The 15,539-nt window shown below is 46.2% G+C and overlaps 1 protein-coding gene across 1 annotated transcript in view; it reads left to right on the forward strand.

Annotated features, from left to right (window-relative positions):
- Positions 1–2,408, forward strand: part of LOC119934771 (zinc finger protein 436-like) — a 33,066-nt gene extending 30,658 nt beyond the window's left edge. The window contains exon 6 of the mRNA XM_038754313.1: positions 1,819–2,408. Coding sequence (XP_038610241.1) covers positions 1,819–2,256 — 438 coding nt within the window. The 3' untranslated portion in view covers positions 2,257–2,408. The remainder of the gene's footprint in view (positions 1–1,818) is intronic.
- Positions 2,409–15,539: the final 13,131 nt, after the last annotated feature.

Consider the following 15,539-nt stretch of genomic DNA (forward strand, 5'->3'; position numbering starts at 1 on the left):
GGACTAAGTGCTTGGAAAGAGTACACAGGTGAGCAGTTTTGAGCACACTCAACTCCCCGAAATCTCTGGGGACTAAGCGCTTGGAAAGAGTACACAGGTGAGCAGTTTTGAGCACGCCCAACTCCCCGATATCTCTGGGGATGTCGGTCCCTCAGCGTCCCGGAACCCGTGAGGATCACTGACCCCCTCCGATTGCCGAGGAGGCCCAGAAATTTCCACTGTCTAATGTGGTCAAGGAACAAAACCTTCTCCCTCCCGCTGTGAGCCCCGGGTGGGACGGGGACCGTGTCTGACCTAATTAACTTGCACCTGCCCGGGGACTTAGAGCAGCGTTTGATACAGTAAGCGCTCTACAGATATTAAAGAAAATGTGAGGAAAACAGCTGGAGCATGCCCAACTCCCCGAAATCTGTGGGGATGTCGGTCCCTCAGCGCCCCAGAACCCGTGAGGATCACTGACCCCCTCCGATTGCCGAGGAGGCCCAGAAATTTCCACTGTCTAATGTGGTCAAGGAACAAAACCTCCCTCCTGCTGTGAGCCCCGGGTGGGACAGGGACCGTGTCCGACCTAATTAACTTGCACCTGCCCGGAGACTTAGAGCAGCGTGTGATACAGTAAGCGCTGTACAAATATTAAAGGAAATGTGAGGAAAACAGCTGGAGCATGCCCAACTCCCCGAAATCTCTGGGGATGTCGGTCCCTCAGCGCCCCAGAACCCGTGAGGATCACTGACCCCCTCCGATTGCCGAGGAGGCCCAGAAATTTCCACTGTCTAATGTGGTCAAGGAACAAAACCTTCTCCCTCCCGCTGTGAGCCCCGGGTGGGACAGGGACCGTGTCTGACCTAATTAACTTGCACCTGCCCGGGGACTTAGAGCAGCGTTTGATACAGTAAGCGCTGTACAAATATTAAAGGAAATGTGAGGAAAACAGCTGGAGCACGCCCAACTCCCCGCAATCTCTGGGGATGTCGATCCCTCAGCGCCCCAGAATCCATGAGGATCACTGACCCCCTCCGATTGCCGAGGAGGCCCAGAAATTTCCACTGTCTAATGTGGTCAAGGAACAAAACCTTCTCCCTCCTGCTGTGAGCCCCGGGTGGGACGGGGACCGTGTCCGACCTAATTCACTTGCACCTGCCCGGGGACTTAGAGCTGCGTGTGATACAGTAAGCGCTGTACAAATATTAAAGAAAATGTGAGGAAAACAGCTGGAGCACGCCCAACTCCCCGAAATCTGTGGGGATGTCGGTCCCTCAGCGCCCCAGAACCCGTGAGGATCACTGACCCCCTCCGATTGTTGAGGAGGCCCAGAAATTTCCACTGTCTAATGTGGTCAAGGAACAAAACCTTCTCCCTCCTGCTGTGAGCCCCGGGTGGGACAGGGACCGTGTCCGGCCTAATTAACTTGCACCTGCCCGGGGACTTAGAGCAGCGTTTGATACAGTAAGCGCTCTACAGATATTAAAGAAAATGTGAGGAAAACAGCTGCAGGGCCACCTTCTCAGCGCCCCCCGAACTTCCTTCAGGGCCATCATGTCACGTTCCAGCCTGATCTCCTTCGGCAGAGATCCGAACTGTCTCCTTCTCCCCTCAGGTTTGGGCCTCAAGAATCAGAACGAGAAAATTCCTTACCAGGCCAGCCCGGAGGATGTGGAATCGCCGCCGCCGCCGCCGCGTCAACTGGAAGGGAACACGCCCTGGAGCCCGGAGGAGGGAGACGGGTGGGAGAGCGAGAACAGGCCCGGGAGGCCGCCGGGGGTGCGGCGGGGGAGACCGCCCACCCGCCGGAGGGAATTCCGGGACCTGGCGGCGGAGAAGCCCCACAGCTGCGGGCAGTGCGGGAAGCGCTTCCGCTGGGGCTCGGACTTGGCGAGGCACCAGAGGACCCACACCGGGGAGAAGCCCCACAAGTGCCGGGAGTGCGAGAAAAGCTTCCGCAGCTCCTCGGACCTCGTCCGCCACCAGGGAGTCCACACGGGGGAAAAGCCCTTCACCTGCCACCAGTGCGGGAAGAGCTTCAGCCGGAGCGCCTACCTCACCGACCACCAGCGGATCCACACCGGGGAGAAACCCTACGAGTGCGGCGACTGCGGAAAGAGCTTCTCCCTCCGCTCCTACCTGCTGGACCACCGGAGAGTGCACACGGGAGAGAGGCCCTTTGGCTGCACCGAGTGTGACAAGAGCTTCAAGCAGCGGGCGCACTTAATAGCGCACCAGAGCCTCCACGCAAAGATGGGGGCTCAGTCCACGTGAGGCTGGGAGAGAGCGGACCCTTCGGGGACGGCTCCCGGAGGCCCAAGGCCTCTCTTCCTCCAGGGAAGGACACCTGGGGCGGGGGGACTCGGAGGGCTCCGGGGCCCCCGTCCCGTCCTCCCTCCTCTGCCTAAACATCCATAACTTATACAGCAGCCCGTGTCCTTCGAGATGCGGGAAATAATTTTGTTACTTTTTAAAGCGATTTGTGGCTTTGATTCTTTCCCTTCCCGTCTCTCTCCCTCTTAGTCCTTAGCGTCTCCCCCCGTAAGCCAGTTCTCCCCGTAAACCATCCTGGAGTCAAGTGGGCGGGTGGAGAGGGACGGAAACTGGCCTTTGTTGCTCCCCGCACCCATTTTCCCTCCTCCTCGCCTACAAACACTAAGGCCCAAGGGTCAGGACAGTCGCCGTGGTCTCTATTTCCATTTCTTTCTCCCTCCCCTGGTCTCCACAGTCTCGATGAGGCCCAAGACCCCGAGTAGGGGAGAAATTCTGCGTTGCATTTCTTTCCCTCCCTTGCCTCCCATTTTCCCCACACAGCTTTTTTTTAAAATGATATTTGTTAAGTATCATTTTGTGCCAGCCACCGTTCTAAGTGCCGGGGTATTCATTCATTCATTCATTCATTCATTCATTCATTCAATTCATTCATTCATTCATTCAATTCATTCAGTCGTATTTATTGAGCGCTTACTGTGTGCAGGGCACTGGACTTAGTGCTTGGGAAGTCCAAGTTGGCAACATTATGGAGACGGTCCCTACCCAACAGCGGGCTCACAGTCGAGAAGGGGGAGACAGACAAGACAAAACATATTAACAAAATAAAATAAATAGAATAAATATGTACAAATAAAATAGAGTAATAAAATAGAGTAATAATAATAATAATAGAGTAATAATAATAGGTAATCAGGTTGGACGTGGTCCCTGACCCACATGGGACTCGCAGTCTTAAGGCTGCTTTAGAGAAGCAGTGTGGCTTAGTGGAAAGAGCCCGGGCTTGGGAGCCAATCCCGCCTCTGCCACTTGTCTGCTGTGTGACTTTGGGCAAGTCACTTCACTTCTCTGGGCCTCAGTTCCCTCATCTGTAAAATGGGGATTAAGACTGAGCCCCACGTGGGACATCCGGATCACCTTGTATCTCCCCGGCGCTTAGAACGGTGCTTGACACATAGTAAGCGCTTAACAAATACCATCATTTATTTTTTTTTTAAATCCCCATTTTATACAGGAGGAAGCCGAAGCCCAGAGAAGTGAAGTGACTTGGCCATGGTCACACAGCGAAGTGGCAGAACCAGGATTAGAACCCAAGTCCTTCCGACTCCCTCGCCCATGCTCTATCCACGAAGGTCACGCTGCTTCTTTCTTCCTTTCCCAAAGTGCGCAATTGATGCCTACGTATCATTAAGCAGCGTGGCTCAGTGGAAAGAGCCCGGGCTTTGGAGTCAGAGGTCATGGGTTCAAATCCTGGCTCCGCCAACTGTCAGCTGTGTGACTTTGGGCAAGTCACTTCACTTCTCTGGGCCTCAGTTCCCTCATCTGTAAAATGGGGATTAAGACTGAGCCCCACGTGGGACATCCGGATCACCTTGTATCTCCCCGGCGCTTAGAACAGTGCTTGACACATAGTAAGTGCTTACCAAATACCATCATTTATTTTTTTTTTAAATCCCCATTTTATACAGGAGGAAGCCGAAGCCCAGAGAAGTGAAGTGACTTGGCCATGGTGTCACAGCGAAGTGGCAGAACCAGGATTAGAACCCAAGTCCTTCCAACTCCCTCACCCATGCTCTATCCACGAAGGTCACGCTGCTTCTTTCTTCCTTTCCCAAGGTGCGCAATTGATGCCTACGTGTCACTAAGCAGCGTGGCTCAGTGGAAAGAGCCCGGGCTTTGGAGTCAGAGGTCGTGGGTTCAAATCCTGGCTCCGCCAACTGTCAGGTGTGTGACTTTGGGCAAGTCACTTCACTTCTCTGGGCCTCAGTTCCCTCATCTGTAAAATGGGGATGAAGACTGTGAGCCCCATGTGGGACATCCGGATCACCTTGTATCTCCCCAGCGCTTAGAACGGTGCTTGACGCATAGTAAGCGCTTAACAAACACCATCATTTATTTTTTTTTAAAATCCCCATTTTACACAGGAGGAAGCTGAAGCCCAGAGAAGTGAAGTGACTTGGCCATGGGTCACACAGCGAAGTGGCAGAACCAGGATTAGAACCCAAGTCCTTCGCGAAGCTTATACAAGAGGGGACTCATTGAGTCGAGGGATGGCAGGAGGACCCAGCTGGACCCTTGAGGAACCTCCGGAAAAAAGAGAGGAGTTCAGATCTCCGTCCAGGATTAATGAGGAACAGCCCTTGCAGATTTCCCCTCCACCTTTCTGAACCCTACTGACCCAGGGTCAATCAATCAATCAATCAATCGTATTTATTGAGCGCTTACTATGTGCAGAGCACTGTACTAAGCGCTTAGTACTGAAATCATTTTGTGGGTCTGAAATCATTTTGTGCAAAAGAGCCCATCGTACAGCTTAGACACACATTAGTGCAGCTGATTTCACTTTGAACCTCCCAGGTTTAGGTGCCTTGTTCCTGGCGATTGAGAGCCAAGAAGAGCCAGATAATAATAACGAGGGCATTTATTAAGCGTTTACTATGAGCAAAGCATAGGGCTCCTTAGCCATAGGGCACAAGTCCCTCCAACAGACAGTCCATCTGCCTCCGCGGCTTTGTTCTCCCTGCTCTTTCCGCCCTATACTTTCATTCATTCATTCAATCAATTGTCTTTATTGAGCGCTTACTGTGTGCCGAGCCCTGCACTAAGCGCTTGGGAAGTACAAGCTGGCAACATTCATTCATTCAATCGTATTTATTGAGCGCTTACTGTGTGCGGAGCACTGTACTGAGCGCTTGGGAAGTCCAAGTTGGCAACATATAGAGGCGGTCCCTACCCAACAGCGGGCTCACGGTCTTGACGACTGTTACTTAATCCTCCTTCTGCCTTCCTTTATCCAGTTTAAATCAACCCAATTCCCCTACCCTTTTTCAATGTCCCGGCTTATCTGGTCCTTCCATGTCTCTCTGCAGAGTCAATATTCTCAATATTCTCCCAATATTCTCCCCCTGCTCCAACTCTGGAGCCCAGAACTGACCCCAGGACTCTTTCCGGATCTGGCCGTGAGAAGGGTAACCGAGGATGCCTGGCATTTGCGCGTCCCTGCCTTCCCTTTGCTTCCCCTCTATCCCTGATACAGCGTAGTCCTTGTAGGTCTGATTTTTGCGATTTTTAATTTTGTGTGAGCAGGGACTTTCCATTTAGAGAGGACCGTAGGGAACAGACTCGGGGTGCACTCAGGTCAGCCATACAAATGAACAGCACGGCTCGGTGGAAAGAGCCCGGGCTTCGGAGTCAGAGGTCATGGGTTCCAATCCAGGCTCCGCCAAACTGTCAGCTGTGTGACCTTGGGCAAGTCGCTTATCTTCTCTGGGCCTGTTATCTGTAAAATGGGGAGTAAGACTGTGAGCCCCCGCGTGGGACAACCTGATCACCTTGTAACCTCCCCAGTGCTTAGAACAGTGCTTTGCATCCATCAATCATATTTATTGAGCGCTTCCTGTGTGCAGAGCACTGTACTAAGCGCTTGGGAAGAACAAGTTGGCAACATATAGAGACAGTCCCTACCCAACAGTGGGCTCACAGTCTAGAAGACTGCACATAATTAGCACATAATAAGCACTTAATAAATGCCATCATCATCATCATCAAATGAGCCCCTGACCTAGGGCCAGAAAAGCAGTCTAGGGCCAGTCTAGAGAAGCAGCGTGGCTCAATGGAAAGAGCCCGGGCTTTGGAGTCGGAGGTCATGGGTTCGAATCCCAGCTCCGCCAGTTGTCAGCTGGGTGACTTTGGACAAGCCACTTCACTTCTCTGTTGCCTCCGTTCCCTCATTTGTAAAATGGGGATTAAGATCGTGAGCCCCCCGTGGGACCACCTGATCACCTTGTAACCTCCCCAGCGCTTAGAACAGTGCTTTGCACGTAGTAAGCGCTTAATAAATGCCATAATAATAATAATAATAATAACTTCTCTGTTGCCTCAGTTCCCTCATCTGTAAAATGGGGATTAAAATTGTGAGCCCCCCCGTAGGACCACCTGATCACCTTGTAACCTCCCCAGCGCTTAGAACAGTGCTTCGCATGTAGTAAGCGCTTAATAAATGCCACTATAATAATAATAATAATAATAATAATAACTTCACTTCTCTGTTGCCTCAGTTCCCTCATCTGTAAAATGGGGATTAAAATTGTGAGCCCCCTGTGGGACCACCTGATCACCTTGTAACCTCCCCAGCGCTTAGAACAGTGCTTTGCACGTAGTAAGCGCTTAATAAATGCCATTATAATAATAATAATTAATAAAAGCGAGAATGGATTAAAAAGAAATGGGGCTGGGCAGAGACAAAATTGAAATAAAAATGGATTAATTCCCCTTCTCCACACTGGTCTAGGGGCTGCTGCCGCCGTATCCTGCTAGTAGCCACACCTGTAACAGGTAAGTGTGAAGAGGGCCAGGGCCGAGCCCTGGTCCAGTCTGCCTGACTGACTTGACTAGGTTGAAATCTACTGGATTTATTCCTCTAAATTGAATCAATCAATCGTATTTATTGAGCGCTTACTGTGTGCAGAGCGCTGGACTAAGCGCTTGGGAAGTACAAGTTGGCAACATATGAATACAGAGGGAGGCCTGTCACTTGGTAGCACCAAACTCTTTACCAACCTGCCCGGCGGAGGTCTTTCCCTCCTGGGTTCTGAGCAGTCGCCTTCCGACCCAAGGGATTCATGGAAAGGGGCATTTGGGAAACCCCGTCACTAATAATAATAATAATAATTAATCACTAATTAATCACTAAGCAATTAATCACTAATAATGCCATCATTATTACCTTCACCCTTGCTCTGGCCCCCAAAGCTGTTCAATTGATCTCTTTCCTTAGTAGTGTGCTTTGCAGTCAATCAATCAATCGATCATGGGCACCGTACTAAGCTCTTGGGAGAGTACAACAACTAGGCGCATTTTCTGCCCATAACAAGCTTACAGTCTAGAGGGGAAGACAGATACTAGTATGAATGAATAATAATGATGGCATTTATTAAGCGCTTACTATGTGCAAAGCACTGTTCTAAGCGCTGGGGAGGTTACAAGGTGATCAGGTTGTCCCCCGGGGGGCTCACTGTCTTCATCCCCATTTTACAGATGAGGGAACTGAGGCCCAGAGAAGTGAAGTGACTTAATAGTAATAATAATAATGGCATTTATTAAGCGCGTACTATGTGCAAAGCACTGTTCTAAGCGCTGGGGAGGTTACAAGGTGATCAGGTTGTCCCACGGGGGGCTCACTGTCTTCATCCCTATTTTACAGATGAGGGAACTGAGGCCCAGAGAAGTGAAGTGACTTAATAGTAATAATGGCATTTATTAAGCGCTTACTATGTGCAAATCAATCAATCAATCAATTGTATTTATTGAGCGCTTACTGTGTGCAGAGCACTGTACTAAGCGCTTGGGAAGTACAAGTTGGCAACTCCCCATTTTACAGATGAGGGAACTGAGGCCCAGAGAAGTGAAGTGACTTGCCCAAAGTCACACAGCTGGCAACTGGCGGAGCTGGGGATTTGAACCCATGACCTCTGACTCCAAAACCCGGGCTCTTTCCACTGAGCCACGCTGCTTCTCAATAAGTAATTATAAGATATAATTCAAAGAAACGTACCTAAGTGAAGCATGGGGATGAAGACTGTGAACCGCACGTGGGACATCCTGATTACTCTGTATCTACCCCAGTGCTTAAAACAGTGCTTGGCACATAATAATAATAATAATAATAATAATAATAATAATAATAATGGTATTTGTTAAGCGCTTATTATGTGCAAAGCACTACATAGCCCTTAACGAATACCATCGTTATTATTATTAAGTGTGGTGGGGTTCAGGGTGTACCTCTCCATCCCCCATCTTACCTCCTTCCCTTCCCCACAGCACCTGTATATATGTATATATGTTTGTACGTATTTGTTACTCTATTTATTTATTTATTTTACTTGTACATATCTATTCTATTTATTTTATTTTGTTAGTATGTTTGGTTTTGTTCTCTGTCTCCCCCTTTTAGACTGTGAGCCCACTGTTGGGTAGGGACTGTCTCTCTATGTTGCCAACTTGGACTTCCCAAGCGCTTAGTCCAGTGCTCTGCACACAGTAAGCGCTCAATAAATACGATTGATGATGATGATGATGATGTTGAGAATATCAAGTGTCCAGAGGTCACAGAGGTGCGTAGATGAGGCAGAAGGGAGAGCAAGCCAGGGAAAAGAGGGCTTAATGGGGGAAGGCCTCTCGGAGGAGATGTGACCTTAGTAATGCTTTGAAGGTGAAGAAAGTGGTGGTCTGGCGTATATGGGTGGAGAGGGAGTTTCAGGTTAGGGGGATGAAGTGGGAAAAAAGTTGGCAAATACCATTGAATAAATAAGAAAATGGACTTCAGGTTGTAGGAGATTTGACCCTCGGGAAGATTTCCTGCAATGTTGGGTAGGGACTGTCTCTATATGTTGCCAATTTGTACTTCCCAAGCGCTTAGTACAGTGCTCTGCACATAGTAAGCGCTCAATAAATATGATTGATTGATTGATTGGAAAGGTCATGAGAGGTGGTATAGGGAGAAGGGGTGGGTGCCGCCGGGCTGAGAGGGGACAGAAACGAGGCTTGAGCTTGGGCTTGGCACTCAGAAGGACCTGGGTTTTAATCCTGACTCTGCCACTTAATCTGCCGTGTGACTCCGGGCAAGTCATTTCACTTCACTGGGCCTCAGTTACCTCATTTATAAAATGGGGATTAAGACTGCGAGCCCCAGGTGGGGCATGGATTGGGTCCAATCTGATTAGCTTGTTATAGATTATTTCCTGGAGTAGTAGTAAGAATGGAATTTCTTTTTCACTTATGTGCTAATCGCCAGTTAAGGAATCATCACCAATCGTATTTATTGAGCGCTTAGCGTGTGCAGAGCACTGTACTAAGTGCTTGGGAAGTACAAGTTGGCAACATATCGAGACAGTCCCTACACAACAGTGGGCTCACAGGCTAGAAGGGGGAGGCAGACAACAAAACAAAACATATTAACAAAATAAAATAAATAGAATAAATATGTACAAATTAAATAGAGTAGTACTGTAGATGGTCCCTGACCCCCAAAGGGGTCTTCCAGTCCAAGAATGAGGAGGAGGGAGTTGGATTTGTCCATCCAGGTCAGGCCCTTCTCTGAGGGGATGGGAGGAGAGGCTGTCCTGTTTATTTCTAATTAGAGTTCGAGGCGGACCAGCACTCAGAACAGTGCCCAGCGCTTAGAACAGTGCTTTGCACATAGTAAGCGCTTAACAAATGCCATCATTATTATGATGAAGCCATGAGTCAGTTAAAAATAATAATATTTCTGGCTTTAGTTAAGTACTTACTATGGGCCAAGCACTATTCTAAGCACTGGGGGGGATACAAGATAATCAGGTTGTCCCATGTGGGGCTCACAATCTTAATCCCCATTTCCCAGATGAGGGAACTGAGGCACAGAGAAGTGAAGCGGCTTGCCCAAGGTCACGCAGCAGACAAGTGGAGCTGGGATTAGAACCCACGTCCTCTAGTCCTGGTTTAATGCCCCACCATCTTAGATGCAGATTGAGCCCCCTTTTTCCTCTCCTCCTCCCCACCGCCCAACCTCCTTCCCCTCCCCACAGCACCTGTATATATGTTTGTACAGATTTATCACTCTATTTATTTTACTTGTACATATTTACTATCCTATTTATTTTCTTAATGATGTGCATTGAGCTTTAATTCTATTCTGTCGACACCTGTCTCCATGTTTTGTTTTGTCGTCCGTCTCCCCCTTCTAGACTGGGAGCCCGTTGTTGGGTAGGGACCGTCTCTATCTGTTGCCGACTTGGACTTCCCTTTAGTCCAGTGCTCTGCACACAGTAAGCGCTCAATAAATACGATTGAATGAATGAATGCAGCTACCTTGGAGCCCTACAATGAAGTCTTTGAGTTGGCCCATGTTGAGTTTGACACGCAGAAAGCAGTGCTACATCACAGGCTGATGCTTTTCCCCAACCCCGTCCCCAGCCAGGCAGGATGAGTCCTTGGCGCCTGAGCTCTCGTCTTCCGATGGACTTTTCCGATTTCACCCACCGGCTGAACTCCCCCGTGATGACTCTTAGAGACCTGGCGGATCCTGGGTTGGAAGGATTTGGGTTTTGGCATCAGTGAGAATCCTAAAATAGGACCAGGTTTTGCATTATTCATTCATGTATTCATTCATTCATTCATTCAATTGTATTTATTGAGCGCTTACTGTGTGCAGAGCACTGGACTAAGCGCTTGGGAAATCCAAGTCGGCAACATATGGAGACGGTCCCTACCCAACAACGGACTCACAGTCTAGAAGGGGGAGACCGACGGCAAAACAAAACAAGCAGGTGTCAAAACCATCAGAAGAAATAGAATTATAGCTATATTATTTTGATAGAGACCAGAGTTTCCTTCTAACGTGACATTATCTGTCAATCAGTGGTATTTCTTGAGTACCTTCAAAATACTGCCTGAAGTGCTTGGGAGAGTATAAACAAAGCAAAACACAACTTTACTTCCCACAAGGAGCTTAAAATCGAATGCGGGAGGCAGGCATGCAAAATTATTTACATCTGGTGGGAGCATTAGGAAGAATAAGGATCAGATAAATGCAGAGTAGATAAATGGATAAAATAAATCAGGATAATTTAATGAAGAACTTAATTTACATGTATACATAAATAATAATAATAATAATGGCATTTGTTAAGTGATTACTATATGCAAAGCACTGCTCTAAGTGCTGGTGTTATTATGGTATTTGTTTTAGAGCCTTTGGCCTGCTCTTTTTGCTCCCCGCACCCATTTTTCCCCTCCCGTGGTATTTCTTGAGTACATTCAAAGTACTGCCTGAAGTGCTTGGGAGAGTATAAACAAAGCAAAACACAACTTTACTTCCCACAAGGAGCTTAAAATCGAATGCGGGAGGCAGGCGTGCAAAATTATTTACATCTGGTGGGAGCGTCAGGAAGAATAAGGATCAGATAAATGCAGAGTAGATAAATGGATAAAATAAATCAGGATAATTTAATGAAGAACTTAATTTACATGTATACATAAATAATAATAATAATAATGGCATTTGTTAAGTGATTACTATATGCAAAGCACTGTTCTAAGTGCTGGTGTTCTTATGGTATTTGTTTTAGAGCCTTTGGCCTGCTCTTTTTGCTCCCCGCACCCATTTTTCCCCTCCCGTGGTATTTCTTGAGTACCTTCAAAATACTGCCTGAAGTGCTTGGGAGAGTATAAACAAAGCAAAACACAACTTTACTTCCCACAAGGAGCTTAAAATCGAATGCGGGAGGCAGGCGTACAAAATTATTTACATCTGGTGGAAGCGTTAGGAAGAATAAGGATCAGATAAATGCAGAGTAGATAAATGGATAAAATAAATCAGGATAATTTAATGAAGAACTTAATTTACATGTATACATAAATAATAATAATAATAATGGCATTTGTTAAGTGATTACTATATGCAAAGCACTGTTCTAAGTGCTGGTGTTCTTTTGGTATTTGTTTTAGAGCCTTTGGCCTGCTCTTTTTGCTCCCCGCACCCATTTTTCCCCTCCCGTGGTATTTCTTGAGTACCTTCAAAATACTGCCTGAAGTGCTTGGGAGAGTATAAACAAAGCAAAACACAACTTTACTTCCCACAAGGAGCTTAAAATCGAATGCGGGAGGCAGGCGTACAAAATTATTTACATCTGGTGGAAGCGTTAGGAAGAATAAGGATCAGATAAATGCAGAGTAGATAAATGGATAAAATAAATCAGGATAATTTAATGAAGAACTTAATTTACATGTATACATAAATAATAATAATAATGGCATTTGTTAAGTGATTACTATATGCAAAGCACTGTTCTAAGTGCTGGTGTTATTATGGTATTTGTTTTAGAGCCTTTGGCCTGCTCTTTTTGCTCCCCACACCCATTTTTCCCCTCCCGTGGTATTTCTTGAGTACCTTCAAAATACTGCCTGAAGTGCTTAGGAGAGTATAAACAAAGCAAAACACAACTTTACTTCCCACAAGGAGCTTAAAATCGAATGCGGGAGGCCGGCGTGCAAAATTATTTACATCTGGTGGGAGCGTTAGGAAGAATAAGGATCAGATAAATGCAGAGTAGATAAATGGATAAAATAAATCAGGATAATTTAATGAAGAACTTAATTTACATGTATACATAAATAATAATAATAATAATGGCATTTGTTAAGTGATTACTATATGCAAAGCACTGTTCTAAGTGCTGGTGTTCTTATGGTATTTGTTTTAGAGCCTTTGGCCTGCTCTTTTTGCTCCCCACACCCATTTTTCCCCTCCCGTGGTATTTCTTGAGTACCTTCAAAATACTGCCTGAAGTGCTTGGGAGAGTATAAACAAAGCAAAACACAACTTTACTTCCCACAAGGAGCTGAAAATCGAATGCGGGAGGCCGGCGTGCAAAATTATTTACATCTGGTGGGAGCGTTAGGAAGAATAAGGATCAGATAAATGCAGAGTAGATAAATGGATAAAATAAATCAGGATAATTTAATGAAGAACTTAATTTACATGTATACATAAATAATAATAATAATAATGGCATTTGTTAAGTGATTACTATATGCAAAGCACTGTTCTAAGTGCTGGTGTTCTTATGGTATTTGTTTTAGAGCCTTTGGCCTGCTCTTTTTGCTCCCCACACCCATTTTTCCCCTCCCGTGGTATTTCTTGAGTACCTTCAAAATACTGCCTGAAGTGCTTGGGAGAGTATAAACAAAGCAAAACACAACTTTACTTCCCACAAGGAGCTTAAAATCGAATGCGGGAGGCAGGCGTACAAAATTATTTACATCTGGTGGAAGCGTTAGGAAGAATAAGGATCAGATAAATGCAGAGTAGATAAATGGATAAAATAAATCAGGATAATTTAATGAAGAACTTAATTTACATGTATACATAAATAATAATAATAATAATGGCATTTGTTAAGTGATTACTATATGCAAAGCACTGTTCTAAGTGCTGGTGTTCTTATGGTATTTGTTTTAGAGCCTTTGGCCTGCTCTTTTTGCTCCCCGCACCCATTTTTCTCCTCCCGTGGTATTTCTTGAGTACCTTCAAAATACTGCCTGAAGTGCTTGGGAGAGTATAAACAAAGCAAAACACAACTTTACTTCCCACAAGGAGCTTAAAATCGAATGCGGGAGGCAGGCATACAAAATTATTTACATCTGGTGGGGGCATTAGGAAGAATAAGGATCAGATAAATGCAGAGTAAATAAATGGATAAAATAAATCAGGATAATTTAATGAACTTAATTTACATGTATACATAAATAATATTAATAATAATAATAATGGCATTTGTTAAGTGCTTACTATATGCAAAGCACTGTTCTAAGTGCTGGTGTTATTATGGTATTTGTTTTAGAGCTCTTTTTGCTCCCCGCACCCATTTTTCCCCTCCCGTGGTATTTCTTGAGTACCTTCAAAATACTGCCTGAAGTGCTTGGGAGAGTATAAACAAAGCAAAACACAACTTTACTTCCCACAAGGAGCTTAAAATCGAATGCGGGAGGCCGGCGTGCAAAATTATTTGCATCTGGTGGGAGCGTTAGGAAGAATAAGGATCAGATAAATGCAGAGTAGATAAATGGTAAAATAAATCAGGATAATTTAACGAAGAACTTAATTTACATGTATACATAAATAATATTAATAATCATAATGGCATTTGTTAAGTGCTTACTATATGCACTGGTGTTATTATGGTATTTGTTTTAGAGCCTTTGGCCTGCTTTTTATGCTCCCCGCACCCATTTTTCCCCTCGCAGGGTCGCACCGGGAGAGTTTCCGGTACTCTACCAGTCTCAACTACGGGAGGGAGCGTCAAGAAGAGGAATATCCATTCCATTCCTAGCGATTGGAAAGCAATCCGCTACAAGTCAAAACTCCCCTGTGCCGGGCAGCAGCGGCACGGGAAAAAAATCAAGGGCCAAGACGCAAGTTGACGGCGTGGAAGGAGGCCGTGGTAAACCATTTCTGTATTTTTACAAAGAAAACTCTATGGCTACACTACCAGAATGACTGCAGATGAGAGAGATCGTGGTGTCGCTATGTGTCGGAGATAATAATAATAATAATGATGGCATTTATTAAGCGATTACTATGTGCAAAGCACTGTTCTAAGCGCTGGGGAGGTTACAAGGTGATCAGGTTGTCCCACGGGGAGAAGCAGCGTGGCTCAGTGGAAAGAGCCCGGGCTTTGGAGTCACAGGTCATGGGTTCAAACCGCGGCTCCGCCAATTGTCAGCTGTGGGACTTTGGGCAAGTCACTTCACTTCTCTGGGCCTCAGTTACCCCATCTGTAAAAAGGGGGATTAAGACTGTGAGCCCCACGTGGGACCACCTGATCACCTTGTATCTACCCCAGCGCTTAGAACAGTGCTTTGCACATAGTAAGCGCTTAACAAATACCAACATTATTATTATTATTATCCCCATTTTACAGATGAGGTCACTGAGGCACAGAGAGGTGAAGTGACTTGCCCAAAGTCACCCAGTAATTCTATTTATTCTGATGACTTGACACCTGCCCACATGTTTTGTTTTGTCGTCTGTCTCCCCCCCCTAGACTGTGAGCCTGTCGTTGGGTAGGGACCGTCTCTATATGTCGCCAACTTTTACTTCCCAAGCGCTTAGTCCAGTGCTCTGCACACAGTAAGCGCTCAATAAATACGGTTGAATGAATGAATGAAAGTGGCGGAGCCGGGATTTGAACCCCTGACCTCTGACTCCAAAGCCCATTCTCTTTCCACTGAGCCACGCTACTTCTCTATGACAGCATCAGATAAGATGTTGCCTCAGTTCCCTCATCTGTAAAATGGGGATTAAGATTGTGAGCCCCCCGTGGGACCACCTGATCACCTTGTAACCTCCCCAGCGCTTAGAACAGTGCTTTGCACGTAGTAAGTGCTTAATAAATGCAATAATAATAATAATAAGACAAGTACTATGTGTCAGGCACTGTACTATGCTGGGTGAATATAATACATATGTGCTACAGATAGCTGTTATACTGATATGAAAAGTTGTTATTGAAAGCATTTAGTAC

The sequence above is a fragment of the Tachyglossus aculeatus genome, chromosome 11, assembly GCF_015852505.1.
Source record: "Tachyglossus aculeatus isolate mTacAcu1 chromosome 11, mTacAcu1.pri, whole genome shotgun sequence".
In the NCBI taxonomy this organism is placed as follows: domain Eukaryota; kingdom Metazoa; phylum Chordata; class Mammalia; order Monotremata; family Tachyglossidae; genus Tachyglossus; species Tachyglossus aculeatus.